Source organism: Lissotriton helveticus, chromosome 12, assembly GCF_964261635.1.
Source record: "Lissotriton helveticus chromosome 12, aLisHel1.1, whole genome shotgun sequence".
In the NCBI taxonomy this organism is placed as follows: domain Eukaryota; kingdom Metazoa; phylum Chordata; class Amphibia; order Caudata; family Salamandridae; genus Lissotriton; species Lissotriton helveticus.
Genome location: NC_136073.1, coordinates 443047063 through 443068353, shown reverse-complemented (window position 1 = coordinate 443068353; position 21291 = coordinate 443047063). Strand labels below are relative to the sequence as shown.

General features: G+C 45.3%; 1 protein-coding gene across 1 annotated transcript in view; it reads right to left on the bottom strand.

Annotated features, from left to right (window-relative positions):
* Positions 1-21291, bottom strand: part of MMP2 (matrix metallopeptidase 2) — a 211535-nt gene that overhangs the window by 14489 nt on the left and 175755 nt on the right. Inside the window, exons 9-10 of the mRNA XM_078669873.1 lie at positions 19108-19240; positions 12664-12800 (exon numbers count right to left, since the gene is read on the bottom strand). Coding sequence (XP_078525999.1) covers positions 12664-12800; positions 19108-19240 — 270 coding nt within the window. The remainder of the gene's footprint in view (positions 1-12663; positions 12801-19107; positions 19241-21291) is intronic.

Here is a 21291-nt window from a genome sequence, read left to right as displayed (position 1 = left end):
TGAGGGGTTGAGCACATCAGAGTGCTCCAAAACAAGCTGCAACTGTTTTTCCCCCACCCTACAGACTCAGACAAAGGAAATGTGTATATAAAAAGGGGCTGTGACCCCATGAAAATGTTCTCTTGCTGATCCTAACTTGGAGGGGGCCTGCTCCTGCTGGGCACCAGGAGGAACCACCACTGGGGACTGCCTCCTTGCCTGGAGGACCCTGTGAGCTGGCCCCTGGGCCCAGCTTTTGCCTCCCTCCTTGCCTTCATTCCCTTTTAGAACTTTTCCCTGGACTTGAGACTTTCCTGGGACTGTTGGCCTCCCAGCACCAGGGGAGCGCTGAATCTTCACCTCCAAGGGAGCGCTTTATTTTGTGGTGCCTAAAGAGGATTGCGCTGTCCTGAGGGGCCGCGCTTCTGATTCCCCGCATCTTTGCCAACTTCGAAATCCCTGGCGAGTGCCCACCCCGCCAGGGATGTTGTAACTACACGGGAGCCCACCTCGTTTATTTGCCATACTCTTTAAAACCTTTTTAGCAGGTGCTCACCCTGCAGAAATTGCTGCGCTATATTTTAATTCCTTTGAGGGAGCATACCCCCATTTTGTGGCCGATTCCCCGCCGCAACCCGGGACAGCAGAGACTCACCGCCGCCGCCCGGGGGCTTCATTTGGAAGAGCGCGCCGCCATTGGCTAACGCGCCCCGGAGCCTGGAGGCTCAACTCCGGGGCCGCGTTGCCATTGGCTGAGGCGCCCCCTGAGCCGGGAGGCTCATCTAGAGGGCCGCGCAGCAATTGGCTGCCCTGCCCGCCTGCACCTCGAGCTGGGGAAGCTTCCCCGAGGTGGAGGCTACGCCGGCTGGGGTCCCAGAAGAAGGCCCCGGAAGTAGGAAGACGAGCGCGACCGGCTGCTGGCCAATTGCAGAGTGGCCGGCAAAGGAACCTGATTACATGCGGGGCTCCCGTGTCCCCGAGGAAAGCCCATCACACTGCCGGAGTCTGCCCGAGGAGTCTCCCCGAAGCCAAGTCAGCCTGTGGAAGGCCAGCGAGACGCCGCCTAGGAGTCCCGGTGAGTGGGGCTCCGTTCTGGCATTGGGGGGCATCCGGTTTCAGAGCCCACAAGAGGCTCCGGGGGACATTGTTGTTAAGAGCTCACGTCTGAGGGCCATTGTTTCCGAGTCCCCAGAGGGGGGACTCCACCGACGGGGGCATTTCTGTTTTAAAGCCCACGAGGCCCCCGGGCAAATTTGCTAATTTCGAGTCCCCTGAGTGGGACTCCAACGTCACGGCGGTGCCCTTGTTTTAGGGCCCAAGAGGCTCCCGGGCGCAGTGTGCCTTTAGAGCCCCGAGGCTCTACCAACAATTAGGGGACATTGTTCTCTTGAGTCCCCCGAGTGGGACTCCAACGACAGGGGCATTTAGGGTGGTAGAGAGGCCCCGGCTGGCAGCGGGCTGCTCCCCCCCAGTGTTGGCAGCATTTTTGGTATTCAAAGACCACGAGGCTTCCGGGCCCAGTTGTTTGGTCACAGAGCCCACGAGGCGCCCAGGTTCCCACATTGGTTGGGGCCCTACTGTTCATTTGGAGCCCTACAGAGAGCTAGGAGGCACGCTTGTGCCAGGCTCAGTTCTCCAGCTGCCCAGCACTTAGTGGGCAGCTGCTCCATTTAGGAACCTTTGCGCTATCTGCTGTTGGCTGCCTGCACAGCCTGCCCTGACATTGTGGACACAGGGCGTCCTAGCCCCTGAGAGGCCAAGTTAGCCTAGGGACCATTCAGGTGTTGTGCCCTTGCGTGAGGTACGTGTTCATGCCCTATGTGATATTTTGCGCAGCACCTACACCTCTGAAAGTGTCTTCATGCATCATGTGTCTTACCTACACCGCTGAATGTGTTTTTATGCATCATGTACAAAGCTGCTTGCCTATACCTCTGAATGTGTTTTTATGCATCAAGTACAAAGCTGCTTGCCTATACCTCTGAATGTGTTTTTATGCATCATGTGTGAAGTTTCTGGCCTATACCTCTGAATGTATTGTTATGCTTCGGAGGTTATTTTTCCTAGTATGGTTATGCTAGTGAGCTCATGGTTACCTGCGTGATATTTTCCTAAGGTGGTTAGGATTGCGTAGGAGGTACTTACCTTTTACCAGTGGTTACTGGTTGTGTGCTACATTTGCTATTTGGTGCTACAGTTATGATCTGTTCTATGTGCTAAGTGTTATTTCTACAAAGTGCTAGTTCTAAAAGTGCTTATTCCTGACAGTGGTCCTTCTGGCCCTGTCCCATGTACATAATCCCCTGTAAATTCTGAACCCTTATTCCTTTCAAAAATCTACTAATTGGGTTAGATCCCCTCAATTGACATTGCATTCAGTATCTCGTCTTAAGCACAGGCCACATCAGGTCATCTCAGTTCTCAGTGTGGAACATCATGCTTATAAGGTTGCTCCATTTCAGAACATCTGATGTCCATCTTACCACATTTAGGGGCTGATTGCGACGCCGTTTGGAAAGCATTACGACCGAATCGGTTTAGAATGGTTTCTGACCGAATCTGATTTGTGGAGGCTGACCGGCCGATTACGATGGTTCCGAACACCGTTCAGTTGGATTCCCATTGACTTTAATGGGAGCCGGTCTTTCGACCGACTACAGAGACTCCCATTGAACAAAAGGGTGCTTGTGGAAAATCATGCACCCTGTGGTGGGCACCCCATGGTGCCTGCTACATTGTGCTTGCACGGAAAGGGGGAAACCAGGGGTACCCCACAGGCCCCATTTTGGAGACCCATGGGTGAAGGGGGGCCTGCTACTGGCCCCCAAAGTCAGATTCCGACAGCCGATCCATGTCAGAACAACCGATTCTGAAAGGCTGTCCGAATCAGACCTCGTAATCGCTCGGTCGGCTTCGACTGACAAGCTTACTATGAATGCCGCTCGGAAAGCCCGAAAATTTTTCCAACCATCGTAATTGGTCGTTCGGAAATGTGCTTGCGTCAGTCGGAAAGGTGGGTTCCGAATCAGATTTTGACTTGCCAAATGCCATACGGAGCCTTTCCGACCGACATTGTAATCGGACTCCTAGTCTCTGTGTCGAGATTACAGGTCACTGCTACATGGCTTTTTGCTAACAATAAAGCAAGAGCGTTAAATTTGCTGCTTAGTTTCTTATTTTCGGATAAGGAAATAGGCATAATAAACAATCTCTGGGGTTCATTAGAGCTGATCTCCCCATAAAGTCAGATAAGGAATGTTTGAGTCTCTCCTAATATAACGAAAGTTTGTTTTAAATTAATGATTTATTTTCATTTGTATTATATTTCTCAAAATAGAATATGGTATTCTCCCAATTCGAAGAACGGATAGGTAATATGATTAAGATATCAAATGCAAAAATAATTAAGAAAATCAATTTCTATTAATGTGCGTTAACAGGGAAAACTCAGGCACACAGGTATGAAGCCTTTGCGTTGTCCTTGTATCACACAAGGATAACGCAAAGGCTTTAGTAATATATACAAAGCTATGCAAGACTTGATTTGCGTGGCCTTGTGTGGCTTTGTAAATAAATGTAACGGAAGGCAGATGCTTGTGCTGCGTTACGTTAAATTACATGGGTGGAGCATGGGAGTCCCCATGCATCCAACCATGGATTTTGGTGCATTGATAACCCAGTAATTCGTCAAAATGGTCCGTCTTCCCAAGTGAGGCATAACAATGAGAAATATCTTTATTTGTCCTCTCTATTTCCTCTTACCATGGGTGCTAAATTCTAAAGCGCACACAGAAAGAGGAAAATGCCTCAAATCTGCCTGTAATGCAGGCACCTGGGCGTTATGGTGCAAGGGTGCCTGCGTCGGTGTTAGGCTGCACACAGTTCACCAGCGCAAGGAGAGAGCAGACATGCTCCATATCTTTTTACATATAGAGCATTTCTGCCCTCTCCATTTCACGCAACAGAGGGTAGCAACTTTGCTTGCTTCCCTGAATTGCATGAAAGTTTAGTAAATGTGCCCCCAATGTTCTGCAAACCACAACACAAGGCACTTGCTAACAAAAAAACAAACACAACAGTAATAAAAGTGTTGTTCTCCCCATAATGAGCTATTTTCTTTAACCCGTTGCGTGCTCGTGACGCAACCGTTCAGTCATGAGCCTCGGGTGGGCTGTGCTGGTGACAGAACGGTTCTGTCACAGCCCGCTCGCCGCGCCTGCGCGGTGCGAAATCCGCGCTGAGCGTTCTGATGAGCGGGCGGGGCCGTGACGGAACCGTTCCGTCACGAGCACAGCCCATCCGAGGCTCGTGACGGAGCGGTTCCGTCACGAGTACGGGAGCGCCGCGTGGCCCCGCCTCCCCCTTAGCGCTGCGGCGGAATAGCCGCCGCAGCTAAGGGGGTTAAAATGTGCAGATGGTGAAGGTGACAAGTGGGAGAGTTCTCACATCATTCTTCATAGTGATATTAGATCAGATTAGGAGTGCTCACTCAGACAGTCTAATAGTGAGGTAATGCTATGGAGACTAACATAACAAAATGTTTTTTTTTATTTCAAAGTATTTTATTGAAAATAAAATTTTGCATATACAATACAATACAGTTTGAAACATTTACTTGGCTGTTTGGTTTTAGGTGGAGAAGAAAGAGAAAAAAGAAAGAGGGGGGTTATTAAGCGCAACATTGCATAGAGCGCTCCTTACTCTCAGATTCTCTGATGTACAACTGTAAGCTTATGATGCAACTGTTCATTGTTTATAGCCTGCGGGTCTGGCTGCAGAAAGCATATGGTACACATCATTCACTGTTTACACATCATTATAATCCTCTGCATGCAAGGCTAAAGCCTTTGTTTATATCATTTAGACACAAGCGCTATTAAGACATCTCCAGAGACTAAATTGCTGAGGGAGCTGAGGTTCTGAGCAGAGAAAAGATAGACAATGTTTTTTTCTTTGCCTGCTCTATTGCGTAAACTTGGATGGAAGCTCGTAGGTGCCCCCATCACGCAAAAACATAAATGCCATGTTGCGTACCAAACCAAAAAACTGCCTTCATATTTTGATATGCTCACCGGACTATGATATTAGGCTGCTGGCCAAGTTACATTAATGGATGCATGGCCTCATTGGTTGCGCTCAAGGCAAATGTGGAAGTTCTCCTCATTATGTAAACATGTGCTCTCCTTATTGCGGGAGCGAACTCACAAGTTTATAGCATGACTTGCAAGAGTAGATGAGTGAAAAAGAGCAGCGGTTTGAAACCTGTGATGTCTTTCATTGAAGATGGCAGATCAGCTTGACTTTGAAGTAGGAGACACGTATCCCCCCACGGGCAGGTGCAGTGTGTGACTGCACTCACCTGCATAGGGATGCATGGAGGTTCCGCTGGACCTCCAGTCCCCCATCTAAAAGGCGGCCTTGGGGCTCCCACACAACATGGACCACTTCATGGTATGGGTGCTGGTGTAAAGCTGTTCCTAAAAGTCTATGGAGCAAATGAGTAGCAGTCACTTGGAATTGTGTGGGTGCATAGTGTTCTTCAGCATGGTCAGTATAACAGAATACAGAAGTGGTTTTTGACATCTGTTGTAGTGATTGACACCGAAATGGAGCCACACTCATTATAATGCTACTGGAAAATGTATTAGATGTCGCAGCCTCCAGTATCCATCTTTTAGTGCATGGTTAGCTGCTTGTAGACAGGTAGTATTTACAACAAGGGGTGGTGAGGGACAGAGTCTCTGAATTAAGCAGAATACTCTCACCCAGTCAAAAGATCAGGGCTAGATCCAACACCGTTTTTTAGCTCATTGCACCATCCCAGTTTCAGAACCTGGCTGTATGCAAATTAGTCTGTTCCTGTCCCAGTGCATGATGGGAACAGGGCAAACCAAACTACAAAAGCCAATTCTTACACTGGGAAGGAAACAAGCTTCCGGGGACCGGTTTCTGGCATTACAGCCATCTTCGGCCCGGCTTGCTTGAATCCTGATGGTGCAATGAGCAAGGGACTCATGTCTGAGTATACCCTTCCACGCTTAGGGTGGACAAAAATATTTACAACAAGGGGTGGTGAGGGACAGAGTCTCTGAATTAAGCAGAATACTCTCACCCAGTCAAAAGATCAGGGCTAGATCCAACTCCGTTTTTTAGCTCATTGCACCATCCCAGTTTCAGAACCTGGCTGTATGCAAATTAGTCTGTTCGTGTCCCAGTGCATGATGGGAACAGGGCAAACCAAACTACAAAAGCCAATTCTTACACTGGGAAGGAAACAAGCTTCCGGGGACCGGTTTCTGGCATTACAGCCGTCTTCGGCCCGGCTTGCTTGAATCCTGATGGTGCAATGAGCAAGGGACTCATGTCTGAGTATACCCTTCCACGCTTAGGGTGGACAAAAATATTTACAACAAGGGGTGGTGAGGGACAGAGTCTCTGAATTAAGCAGAATACTCTCACCCAGTCAAAAGATCAGGGCTAGATCCAACACCGTTTTTTAGCTCATTGCACCATCCCAGTTTCAGAACCTGGCTGTATGCAAATTAGTCTGTTCCTGTCCCAGTGCATGATGAGAACAGGGCAAACCAAACTACAAAAGCCAATTCTTACACTGGGAAGGAAACAAGCTTCCGGGGACCGGTTTCTGGCATTACAGCCGACTTCGGCCCGGCTTGCTTGAATCCTGATGGTGCAATGAGCAAGGGACTCATGTCTGAGTATACCCTTCCACGCTTAGGGTGGACAAAAATATTTACAACAAGGGGTGGTGAGGGACAGAGTCTCTGAATTAAGCAGAATACTCTCACCCAGTCAAAAGATCAGGGCTAGATCCAACACCGTTTTTTAGCTCATTGCACCATCCCAGTTTCAGAACCTGGCTGTATGCAAATTAGTCTGTTCCTGTCCCAGTGCATGATGGGAACAGGGCAAACCAAACTACAAAAGCCAATTCTTACACTGGGAAGGAAACAAGCTTCCGGGGACCGGTTTCTGGCATTTCAGCCGTCTTCGGCCCGGCTTGCTTGAATCCTGATGGTGCAATGAGCAAGGGACTCATGTCTGAGTATACCCTTCCACGCTTAGGGTGGACAAAAATATTTACAACAAGGGGTGGTGAGGGACAGAGTCTCTGAATTAAGAAGAATACTCTCACCCAGTCAAAAGATCAGGGCTAGATCCAACACCGTTTTTTAGCTCATTGCACCATCCCAGTTTCAGAACCTGGCTGTATGCAAATTAGTCTGTTCCTGTCCCAGTGCATGATGGGAACAGGGCAAACCAAACTACAAAAGCCAATTCTTACACTGGGAAGGAAACAAGCTTCCGGGGACCGGTTTCTGGCATTACAGCCGTCTTCGGCCCGGCTTGCTTGAATCCTGATGGTGCAATGAGCAAGGGACTCATGTCTGAGTATACCCTTCCACGCTTAGGGTGGACAAAAATATTTACAACAAGGGGTGGTGAGGGACAGAGTCTCTGAATTAAGCAGAATACTCTCACCCAGTCAAAAGATCAGGGCTAGATCCAACACCGTTTTTTAGCTCATTGCACCATCCCAGTTTCAGAACCTGGCTGTATGCAAATTAGTCTGTTCCTGTCCCAGTGCATGATGGGAACAGGGCAAACCAAACTACAAAAGCCAATTCTTACACTGGGAAGGAAACAAGCTTCCGCGGACCGGTTTCTGGCATTACAGCCGTCTTCGGCCCGGCTTGCTTGAATCCTGATGGTGCAATGAGCAAGGGACTCATGTCTGAGTATACCCTTCCACGCTTAGGGTGGACAAAAATATTTACAACAAGGGGTGGTGAGGGACAGAGTCTCTGAATTAAGCAGAATACTCTCACCCAGTCAAAAGATCAGGGCTAGATCCAACACCGTTTTTTAGCTCATTGCACCATCCCAGTTTGAGAACCTGGCTGTATGCAAATTAGTCTGTTCCTGTCCCAGTGCATGATGGGAACAGGGCAAACCAAACTACAAAAGCCAATTCTTACACTGGGAAGGAAACAAGCTTCCGGGGACCGGTTTCTGGCATTACAGCCGTCTTCGGCCCGGCTTGCTTGAATCCTGATGGTGCAATGAGCAAGGGACTCATGTCTGAGTATACCCTTCCACGCTTAGGGTGGACAAAAATATTTACAACAAGGGGTGGTGAGGGACAGAGTCTCTGAATTAAGCAGAATACTCTCACCCAGTCAAAAGATCAGGGCTAGATCCAACACCGTTTTTTAGCTCATTGCACCATCCCAGTTTCAGAACCTGGCTGTATGCAAATTAGTCTGTTCCTGTCCCAGTGCATGATGGGAACAGGGCAAACCAAACTACAAAAGCCAATTCTTACACTGGGAAGGAAACAAGCTTCCGGGGACCGGTTTCTGGCATTACAGCCGTCTTCGGCCCGGCTTGCTTCAATCCTGATGGTGCAATGAGCAAGGGACTCATGTCTGAGTATACCCTTCCACGCTTAGGGTGGACAAAAATATTTACAACAAGGGGTGGTGAGGGACAGAGTCTCTGAATTAAGCAGAATACTCTCACCCAGTCAAAAGATCAGGGCTAGATCCAACACCGTTTTTTAGCTCATTGCACCATCCCAGTTTCAGAACCTGGCTGTATGCAAATTAGTCTGTTCCTGTCCCAGTGCATGATGGGAACAGGGCAAACCAAACTACAAAAGCCAATTCTTACACTGGGAAGGAAACAAGCTTCCGGGGACCGGTTTCTGGCATTACAGCCGTCTTCGGCCCGGCTTGCTTGAATCCTGATGGTGCAATGAGCAAGGGACTCATGTCTGAGTATACCCTTCCACGCTTAGGGTGGACAAAAATATTTACAACAAGGGGTGGTGAGGGACAGAGTCTCTGAATTAAGCAGAATACTCTCACCCAGTCAAAAGATCAGGGCTAGATCCAACACCGTTTTTTAGCTCATTGCACCGTCCCAGTTTCAGAACCTGGCTGTATGCAAATTAGTCTGTTCCTGTCCCAGTGCATGATGGGAACAGGGCAAACCAAACTACAAAAGCCAATTCTTACACTGGGAAGGAAACAAGCTTCCGGGGACCGGTTTCTGGCATTACAGCCGTCTTCGGCCCGGCTTGCTTGAATCCTGATGGTGCAATGAGCAAGGGACTCATGTCTGAGTATACCCTTCCACGCTTAGGGTGGACAAGTAGGGTAAGGGGCACAGAGTAGGTGCAATAAGTGTAAACATGAATGTGCACATATTAGCTCAGTGAGGAAAACTATTGTCTGACTCAGCCTGTCACCTGCACCCAGGTAGCCCTGCTGGCTGATGGAACCCAGTCTAAATGATATGTGGCCTGAAGTATTGTAATGCTAAGGCTTAATACTTTGGTGACCCAAATAGCTAGTACCTTTATTTTAGGGTGACGGGTATTATCTGTAGTGTTTTTCATATTGTGCACTTCATGTAAAAAATGTGCCATTTATAACTTTTGATTAGCCCATGGTGCAAGGACTAGAGTCAGTCTGTTCTATACATTTCCTGTGTCTAAAATCCTGTTCTACAGTTCATGTTCAACTGGGCTGCATTGGTTCATATACATGAGCTTGGAACATTTTTTTAGCGAAATCTTCTTTTAAATTGGCCAGGTGGAAGTAACAGCTGGCAGATCAAATCCCTTGTAAGCAATATGTACCATTCCTGAAGACTTTAACTGTGGTACTGGATGAAGGGGCAGGACTGTGTTTTAAAGATGCTGCTAGCATCATATCATGGTTACTTAAGGTAAGAGATGTTCCCAGCCACACCAACAGAGGGATGGAAGATTCAGGTGTATCAGGCGGCATTTTGAAGTTTGGGAGGGAAAGGGAAGACATGACAGGATGGACATGACCACAGCAAAGCTGGTGTGGCCAAATATCATCAATGTGAAGTTTTCTCAGCAAGCCACGTAGGTTCCAGTGGACTAAATCATTTTAGTGTTACTTAGATGTGGCAATGTTAGATTGTGTTGGTAGCCCTACTGGACTGATTGCAGAAAGAATTGGCACTGTGAGCAATAAGAAGCTGTTAGCATACATGGCTGGAGAGCCACCAGAAGCAAATGACACCTTGATACAACTGGGGCCCAATAACCTCAAATTGACATAGGGCCTCCAGTCCAGCTTTTTGACATAGGTGGCCAGCCGTAATGCAAATAACAGAGACCTGTATTATGAGATGGTTCAGAGATATGTCTGGGGGAGAACTGGAGATGAAGTATATGAAGATTTCTGAACCGTATTTTATTCTTGGTGACACAGGACCTGATTTAGAGTTTGTTGGACGATTTACTCTGTCACAAACGTGGCAGATATCCCGTCTAACTTATTACAAGTGTGTTACATCTTATGGCACTTGCAATAAGGTGATCATGATATCTGTCACATTCGTGATGGAGTAACCGTGAGCCAGACTTTAAATCAGGCCCATAGTTTCCATGTTTGTACAGAGGTAGATCTGATGAGCAAGTGTTTGTACATAGAAGCAGCCCAGGAAAAAAGATAATGTAACTAATTCCATTGGAGGGACTCAAAATTACTGTATCATTTGAATCTGACACTGTCACAGGTGGGGTGGTACGATGCCGGCAGACAAACGCATGAACAGGAAGCCTTAGATTAATCCCACAGGTAGGCGTAGCAACACTACAATGGTCAAGGGAGATCAGACCCGATATAGCACACATGGCTGGAGGGGTATGCACGCTCCTAAAATACCTTAAAGTCAGATGCCACATGAGTTAGGAACATATAGCCAGTCAAGCCGTGTTGCAATCATGTGAAAAGATTCTGTTAACCCTCAACCCACACCACTGTGTGCACCCACATCTAGGGTGCACACTCAGCCACATTTGCTAGTGTGAACTTGGCGTTGCGCCAGTTTGACTTATTGGTGCCGAAGCTGAAGAAAGTACAGCCTGTGAACTAAATTAACTTGAAAAAAATATATTTTTAGTGTGTTAGCCACACATGCAGAGATTAGGAACTGGCTGAAAGAAAGGGGCAGACCTGTAGACACATGACTTTAACTTCTCATCAGGTAGGAGAGTAATATTCAGTGGCAGTACAGAAACAAAAGGACTAAAAATCCAAATCATCTGTTAATAGACAAAATTATGTATTGAACAATAGTAAAACATACAGTATTATCTGATCCATCATACAGATCAATGTTTGGAAATGCCACTGCTATTTAACATGACTTAAAGACATTAACAACGCCAAGAGCTCTTGGATTACCAAAACATATTGGCTTTCCCAATGATTGTTTGATTTTACTTTCAGCACTCCATTGGTGTGCATGTGTAACCTTACTCTCTCCACCTGTCTCCCCACACTCTCTTCATTGCCCTCTCTCTGCTCCCCAGTCTATCATCTCCCCTTTCCCCATCATGCTCTTTATTCTGCTCCGTATGTTGAAAATATTTTTTTCTTACGAAGGCCGTAGCTGCAAGGTGCTGTGGGGCCATTTGCATTAGTTTTCATAATTTTTGTATACTAATTTTTCTTTTTTTCCCATTCTATTTTCCTATATTTTCCATTCTAACATGGCTGTCCACCACGTGCACATACATCATGATGCACATGTGTATATTGGTAGCACCATGGAATGTTTTGTTTGTAATAGAAAACCTATTTCTAGGTTGCCAGCCATGCATGCACATGCACCTTGACACATGCACACATGTGCAATAGTAAAACAGGATTGCCTTTGCAAGTGCTTGATTCTAAGGGTAAGTAAACCACTTCTCAATAAACTTACTTGGAAGACTGGGGGGCATATTTATTATAGGTCTTGCATCCTCCTGCGCTATGCAAGGTGAATCAGGGGTGAACCAGGGTGGCTCAAAATCTATATTAACATTTATCAAGCCACTCAAAGTCACAGAGTGCGGCCCTGCGTGGCTTGGTAAACCTAGTGTAACGCAAAGCAACGCAACACGCTGGCTTGCGTTACTTGGCGTGGTGAAGGCATTACATGGGTGCCGCGTGGGTGTTCCCACGCATCCACCCTTGTATTCCGACAAATTCACAGATTTACCAAGAGTGATAGACCTGGGAATGCGTCACAATTGTACGCATTCCCCCAACAAATAACTTTATTTATCCTCGTAATTTCCCTTTTTTAAAAGTGCTGCATTCTGCCCACACTTAGAAAGAGGAAAATGCCTCTGCAGATTGTTTTGTGCAGGAAATTGCCCGTTGCCCTCTACAATGCAGGCACCCTTGCACCATGCGTTGGCACTACGCAGCACATTGTGGGCCATTGCAGGCAGAGAGCAGGTAAGCGCCATATAATGTTAAATACGGTGCATTTCTGCCCTCTACCTTTCACGCAGCACAGCAAGAGGGCTGCACTGCGTGGCCGTTTGTTAAATTTCCCCATAGTGTACTGTCCAGAGATATTTGCCTTTGATGTTAACTTCAGGTCTGTTTGGACAGCATACAAGAATGTTTGGCGGTTACAATAGACCATGCAATGTTTGGGACAATCATGGGGAAGCTTCTCGCCTATGAGTTGTCATGAAAAAGAACCACAAGATCTACACGTGGGTTTAACTGATTACATCTGCTAAACCATTAAACAGAACCTTGTTTTTTTTAAAGGAATGGTTGCATTAGTCAATTAAAGATATGTGGGAACATGAAAAAGAGAATAATTCAAAATAAGTACCTGCGAAAAATATTGTCTTCTCTTCCTGAGGAGCTTCGTAGACGGCATCAATTTTTTCTGGCAGCTCTGGCCAGAAGGTGCCAATGAGTAGAGGGCCCGAAGGTTTGGTGCGCGGGTTCACAGTCCTCCATATGAATCTAAGCAGAGCAGAAATCACAGCAGGTTTACAATGGGGCACTTCATCAGCACATCTGTTCCTCATTGCTGCGGGCTGAGCTCGCGCCCACACACGCCCACGCTCCGGAGCTGCAGCAGTACAACGCTGTCATTGCTTCCCAATAAGTTAAGACAAGAACCAGACTCGGAGAAATTCATTCACTTGTGTTTTTAATGACGATTTCCTTGCTTTTTTCAGATATCGGATGTGTGAGTTGTCCCTGACTGAGTTCTGACTCTTATCCTGTTTAGGAACCCGCTTAAATTTGTTATCCAGCTTTTAGGGAGCGCTTCCTTGTATTTACCACTAATAACTATGGCAGGCAGAAGGCAGAGTTAACCAAGTCCTCTGGGTTGGGCAGAGGTTCTTCGACAAGCGTTTTGAATATTATAATCCAGGTTGGGCGTCACCTGAGACAGGCTTGTCAGCTGCTTGCGGGGAGCCCACTCTGGTTCGCAAAGATGAGTTAGTATTGGTGGAAATTAGTTGTAAAGTCAGCATTCTTAAGCATACTTTTGTGCAATCTGCAGGTTACTCACATGTAACTTGCAGTCCGTTCTTTATTTGAATTTATAAAGGTTTCTCTCTCTCTCTCTCTCTCTCTCTCTCTCTCTCTCTCTCTCTCTCTCTCTCTCTCCTCTGCATTTACATTAAAGTGCCCTGTGCTAGTTAGTAGTCGGTATTATGATTGCTTTTCTCAATGGTACACAGTTCACCAACTGCGAAAGCATAAACGCCGACTCGCCCCTTTCAGCTTTTGATACTTGGAACATACATCTCTGAACTACACTGAAGTATGTGATCGGAAAGAGGTAACAGCTTTAAATCCCTAGTAATAAGCGCTATGGGTGTAAAAGGATGGGGATAGCCAGGCATTCTTCAGATCAGGAATACAGGTGAATTGTTACACGTGTGTAGGATGTCACTACTGAAAAAGTAGGGCACCATGGAATGTTGTAGGTGAATTCGAGGAGCATTATGGATGTCTAAATGCTGTGAAACCAGGGATAACTGCAAATCAGGGTGAAAAGCACAATGTGAACCTTTTGGGCTACTCATTCTCCAGGTACACAGGGCTTAAAAAAGGAGCAATTTGTTAAATGCTTTAAGTAGTAAATGGTTAATTTTTGGTACACAGTATCACAAAGAATGTGTTGTTAGGTGATAACATCCAATACCGTTACTCAAAACTCAGAGAAAAATAAGACTTTTAGCTCAGGTTATGCTTTGATAGGGGAAAATCTCCTGATCACCCCTTCAAACCTACTGACGTAGATATGTGAGACCTTCGACCACCTCCCTTCCACGACACTAAGATTCATTCATGCTGCTGTGGGCTGGGGCTGGCTCCACTATTGCAAAGGCACAAGCATTGAACCCACCCAGGCTAGAGTCGGAGTGACCTATTAGCAAGATAGGCTTGGGCCTACCTAGCTCAGCATGCCATGGATCTGGCAGACAGTGCAGGTGTCCCGTTCCGAAAGGTATTAAAGAGCTGGCAGGGGAAACACAAAACACATTATCACCTTGCCGCAAGGTTCAGGCCAGAACTTGATGCTATCTAAAGCTATAACTGGCAAGTTGCCTCATGATGTCTCCATGTATTGGTAAGGCATCTTCTAACGCTGTGGGGCATGTGAAAGCAAAGGGCATAGGGCCCTTTGTGATGGCCCTGCCCTGCCTTGCCTTAATGAGTAGGATACTCACAGTATTGGAGTTAGCTGCCAGAAAGCAGTGATGCTTTGGACTTTTTGATTTGTCCTGCCCTGGAAGTTAAATGCCATTAGTGGGCTGCAGTACCTATTGTGCCATCCATTACAGTGGCAGTGCAAACATGACTTTCAGGCCAACCATTCTAACCTGACTGTAGAAGTGGAAAAAATGCAATTCAACCTGCCAGAATAAACCCTTTTGACAGGTCAATATCTCCCGTTTAAATATGAATGTTGCCCATATGTAGGTCTTGTAGCCCACAAGGCAGGGTGCATGTTATTTAGAAGTAGAACTTCTAGAAATTAACAGTTAATATGTCCTTACAGTGCCTAGCATTCAGAAACTATTTTTACTCTGTCAGCCCAAGCTTCCCTAGATAGAAAATTAGAGTACAGATTAAAATCCTTATACTTTACCTAGGAAATGGGCCCAGCTAGGAAAGTAATTAAACAACTATTTTTAATTGTAATTTACAATCCAATTTAACTATGCAGTCCGTTTTGTGATAAATATTAAAGAAAATGAAATTTTAGAAAGTAACTTTTCCCTGCCTGAAGATCCAGGGGACTAATTGTTATTGGCTCTACACCTTTTTCAAGCCTGTAATTGGTCTTGAACAGGTGTGAAATGTCCAAAGGAGCAAACAATAGGCTGACTGAAATGGGCAGAGATGAATCATCTGAACACCACAGAATATGCAGGGTGAGTGCTGTGTGCATTTTTTGACACTATTGTATAAAATACTGCATGTGCATCAAATCCTGCTTGACAAGTCTGCTGGGTTTACATATAACCCTGGGCACAATTGAAAGGAAAGAACAGGATGCCAAGACAATTCTTGTGAATCCACTGTCTGGTTGCTGAAGGTCTCTTCTTTGGTCTTACCAAACTTTTGGCTCTGGGTTTATTGTAGCTACAGTGGCTGTCTCAAATTGCATGTTATTTTTAAATGTGGGAGGACACTAGAATTACCATTATACACTCCCCACATACACCTTCAACCCTCATGGCTGAATGTCGCCATCCTAAAAAGGCCTAAAGTGGGTATATTTTGCCCCGTGAACTTTTACCCAATTAGTTAGGGTATGCCCAGGAGTCCTTTCCACCCACTAGCTAGAGTGACACCTTCAGGTGGCCACTTCAGAACAATGTCTGGCCCTGATAACGATTAGAAGAAGACTGGACCTGCTGTCTGTGACCTGATAGAAGTGTCTATATTATAGAGAGAGACTCCTTTATGACCAAAGGGATAAGGTACTCTTCACAAGTTTCGAATGACTTCCCTTTGGAATCAATCAGAATGCTTTATACACTATCAACACTTATAACACAACTATCACATCAATACAAAATATTATTTCATTTAATTCAACGACCAGGTAGGTAAATAAAAATCTAACACTTCTGTTAGAACAGTACAAAAATGTTTCTTTAATTAAAATCACATAAAAATCATTCAATCAATCTAAAAAAAATACATTAACACATTCCATAAAAACATTTCAACAAATATTTCACCATTTCATCAACATAAAAATACACCCACATTAACAAGAGAAAACACGATTATAGACTCATAAATTGGTCATTAGCGAGGCCATATCGTCTAAATCAGTGTAAAAATCTGCTGCTGGGGCTCTCTGGTGATGACCGTGAACAAGGGTGGCATAGCCCGAAACATGTTGGTTACCTGAGCTGCGTGATGACTTACATGATTTCCCTGCAACTTGCTGAATAAAGAAGATTGTAACACGCATGTGTGTGGTGCCTCAATGGTGGTGCAGTTTAAATGTGGAATATATATATATATATATATATATATATATATATATACTAGCAGCCCGTCCCGACGTTGTCCGGGGCAGAAGGGGGCTGGGGGCAGCACCGCTGCAGGAGACGCTCAGCAGAGTGGCCGGCAGCGGGAGTGTCTGTTTTCCTTAGGGAACCCTTTGCGTGGTGTCGTGAAGGCTGTGACGTATGTAATCGCAATAGGCGGGCCATGAATGTAGCGTTCCTACGTAACGCGTCTTGTTGATGGAAGACGCGCCGTTGATGGAAGCTGCGCCCCTTATAAGGCGTAATTACAGAACTGATACGCCGAGTGTGTCTGCCTGAAGTGAATACACATCAACTTCTACATTCATGGCATATGTGAATATTTTTTCCGTTTACTTACACATGGCGATGTCCCTCAAACCCCCGCCCACGCTGTTTGTCACCTCCCTCAGTAAGTTACACACGCCCACGCTCTTTATGTGCCCACCGTCACTACGCTTACTTCTATAGATGCTTCAATATTGCAGCGAGTTTCTTTCTTCATGCAGCGAGTTTCTGTATTACTGAACTTGCGGTGTTTTGTGTGTGCCTGCTGCGCTCTGTGTGCCTGAAGCTCGCAGCCCCTGGAAGCGAGTGACGTTGTATGGGCCATGCCCCTCTGCCAATGTTGCCGCCCACAGGTTTAGTTTGACACGCCCATGCTACTCCCTAACAGCAAAAGATCGCCCACAAGGAACTACTTTACCCCAAATATTGTTTTCACTTTGTAATGTATATGTTGCCCAAATGTATAGCCTATGTCCATCTCCTGGACCTCCCCTTTCCAACGCTATATTGGGTGTTGTGATTGGTGGTGTACTTTTCGAGTTTACCTGGCTCAAAGGACACAGTTCTCGCTTTATAATAGTAGTATAGATATATAGTCACTTTAACCCTTGTTTTTTTTAGTGACTTTGTCAGGTTTTTAAATTGTAAAGTAAAACATTATAACAATATGTAAATATAATGTCACTTTAACCTTTGTTTCTTTAGTGAATTTCTAGTTTTTGTTTAACGTAAAGTAATATTTTATTACCCATCTAAACTCTGCATACCCCACGCACAGCCGGTGAGGGGTTGCCTGTACCAGGCCCTGCACACAACCACCACAGGCAGACAATCATTTTCCATGCACAGGCTACAGCTATATGCAGCGTGGGGTTGGCCACAGAGCTTGGCCTGCAGTTAGGCCCTGCGTTCAACCTCCCTACATGCTGCCAACCCACGCCACACATGCCCTTTAGCTATGTGCAGCATGGGGTTGGCTGCATGGCCAGACCTGCTTCCAGGCTCTGCGGCCAACCACGAACAGGCAGCCAAGAATCTGTTACTAGCCAACCTGCATGTTCTTGAAGTTGGCAATTGAGTACCGCAGTGCTACCGCAAAATTACATTGGGAGCCACACTGAGCCTCACTGTAGTATGCCAGTAGCTCAGGACAGTGAAAAAAATATCTTATTAATTTGATCCCAGGGTTGCCCTATTAGGAGCCAGGGGTCAAGATACCTGTACACTGCATCCTTTTTCCTTATTTCCATTTGCTTTCTATGACACAGAGATTGATTCCCTAGTCATAACATGGCAGCCAACACTTTCTCTTTATGTTGTGGCCAGCCAATCAGATTGTTTGTTTTGAGATTGTGTTACCGGGGTACACCACATTCGTTCTGCAATGGTATTGTGTCACTATATATACATACAGTTTGAATCTTAATGTCCTGAAAACTACTGAACTAATTTATACCAAATCCCAAAAAGCATGCTTTCTGGGTAAAGTTTTCTGCTGAATGTGGTTAAATTCTGTTCAGCCATTTTAGCTGTAGCGCTGCTCAATTTTCCTATGGGAAATTGCATCGTGGAAATGCGTTTTGAGCGCCTACCCCTTCCCCCCATTTTTCTAGGACCCCACTTGAGAGACCACCTTGGAATGTTTCATAACGGAACATCAATTGTGCATGCTGTTTGGTTATACCTAGGAGGATCTTGGAGCAGGATCTGGCCTAACAGAAGTCCATATTTGAGTGTGAAAGGTAGATGTTTCTCTTTGGTATTGGCAGGTGGGCACTGAGCCTTTCCTTTATTAAGGCCCTGTGCACAATACCTGTAACCCTAAAGGTCACAAGGCAAGGTATTTGACCATACTCAGTGTGCTCTGGAAGAGAATGCGGATTTAGATAGGTCCTGCAATTAAGACCCCACCACAAGAAACAACTAAACATCTGCCTTTTCTCCCATGGCCTGGATGTAGGCCAAACACTGAAACTCCGTAGCTCAAAACCCCTATCTGTACAGCTCACTGTACTTGCTCTTTGCTATGGCTAGTATATTCAGGACCTGTCTTAGGGCTGCCATTTTACCACAAATTGCTGCACTAATGTTTTCAATTATGTCATTTGTGATGCCATCAGTGATATTGTTTGTAAGATCATGAACACTCCATTGGGAAGGAGGTATAGGTGAACCTCTCTCTCTTACTCATGCATTTAGATAGTTTTTAAGTTTTGCTTAATAACATGATCATCATTTCAACCTATTTTCTTAGGGGAATTTAAATTTAATGTAGCTGTGGGAGTGGAGTTTTGGTTTGGTGCTTTTGGTGGACAGTTGAAGATAAAGAGTCATCAATTAGCCCTTACAGTATTGCTCTAGTATTTTGGTGCTTTTCTGAGAGTGTCCTTGCAAGATGTTTAGGAATTTCAGTCTGAGAATATGAAAGTCACCATTGTTCAAGAAAGCAGTTCCATAAGCTGCATACATACCTGTCTTTGAAGAAAAATATCTCTCCCCTAATTTGTGCCACTCCATCTAATATAATATCTTTTTTGCAGAGCTCTGGTGTCACTGGTCCTAAGGTTGGTTTTGGACCTGGCCCAGGTTTATCAGTTGTTCCACCTGAAAATTGCATGAAATGTCAGATTAATATAACTTGATTACTTGCCCCTATTTCGCTGTACTATTAAACATTAAAGAAATCAAGGTGGCATTTAGCTTACACCCCCACTGCTGACTGCTCCCATATAGCACCCACTGTTTATACGTGGATGCAAGTCACCGTATCTACTACAAAAATACTGGCTCCAAAATAGACTGCAAGATCCTGACTTGCACAATAGAGAGACAATGTGACTTTCAACACAAGTGTAGCGCTAGCATTTGAAATGTTAATTGATTGGTTCAGTCATGATCTGGTTTACTATCCTATTCGAAATGTAAGATTTCTTGAGAAAACCAGGATAACGACAACAAGAAGAGAAAACAGGTTAGTTGCATTCCATTACTATGAAACTGACTTGCCCCTTTCACATCTAAACTGGATTCGGGAAAATCATGGCCATGCAATTTAAACATTCCCAAATACATACATATAAGGCAATGGCAGTTGTCATATGTGTGTGTGTATATATATATATATATATATATATATATATATATATATATATATATATATATATATATATATATATTACCTACTGGCCATAGCCAGTAGGTATATATAGTTAGGATTGATTTCCATAGGGAAATCACAACATTCTATTGGGAATAACTTTGGCGCCAATAGAGGAATCTGCCTTAATTTTTCAGCAACTTTGCCTCGCGGCGCTCCGGTCCTTCCCTGGAAGTTTGGGGGGGGATCCGTCAAGCAGGGGCCGAGATTAAAGGGGGGTCCCAAAACGTGTTTTCCCCATGTTAATTTCCATAGGGCGGTCGGTCGCACTTTTAGCTCGAACGGCTGAATGGATTTTCACCAAACTTGGCAAAATTGTAGGGACTGGTAGCCCGATGTGCCTTTGCTATGTCTCAAGATATGTGCTCCAGTGGATTTTGAGTAATTTAGGTTCAAAAAAATGTATATATCTATAGCAGCTTATGTGTAAGCTTACTGTAAGCTTACCTTTTGAGCTCGAGATGCATTCTGATTGGCTGGCAATGTCTGTCAACACTCCAAAACAGAAACTGTTGGCAGCCATCTTGTGCCTCGGTAGACTGAGGCACAGGAAAGCAGAAAAACAAACGTGTGGAACTCAAAAAAGGGGCAGGGTAGAAGCACCCCGACCCCCTAGACCTGCCCAGGGGGTCCCACAAGGACCCCCAAGGCAAATTGTGTTTTTTTTTTTAAATCGCGGGGTACGCGCACGGTACGCGTACCCCGACATTTACAAAAAAAAACAAAAAAAATAAAAAAAATTTGCCTTTGGAGTCTTTGTGGGACCAAAAATGGTGGATGGGACTGGCACCGCTGGGTAGTTGCTGTTGGATGCTGGAGTACTATGCTTGCGTGCTACCGAGGAATCGCTGTCTGTGCCTCACAGCGTGGGTAAACTCAAGGACTAATGCAAAGCTTCCCCTAGCAGAGGGGAAGACTCCTCCGTGCACTGCTTAGAAGACTGAGTCTTAACTCTATTAATCCAAACCAAGATAGAGGTTTAAACAATGATGTGTAGATTCAAAGTGTTTGATTATTCTTCAAGTGCGCATTTATTTCTCTTATCTCTGCATGAGCCACAACAGAGCCGACACACGTGGCAGCGTCAGCGTTTTCCTAAGTAATCCCCTGATGAAGGGCTGCCAGAAAGCCCGAAATGCATTGGGAAATCTGGGAAATATGACATTATCTCGGCAGCATTGAGATTATGATGCTACATAATCTGTTATAACCATTAAGTTGAATGAGTTAAATGATTAATTGGAAAAAGAGAAATAAATGCGCACTTGAAGAATAATCAAACACTTTGAATCTACACATCATTGTTTAAACCTCTATCTTGGTTTGGATTAATAGAGTTAAGACTCAGTCTTCTAAGCAGTGCACGGAGGAGTCTTCCCCTCTGCTAGGGGAAGCTTTGCATTAGTCTTTGTGGGACCCCCTGAGCAGGCCTAGGGGGTCGGGGTGATTCTACTCTGGCCCCTTTGCGAGTTTCACACCTTTGTTTCACTGCTTTCTT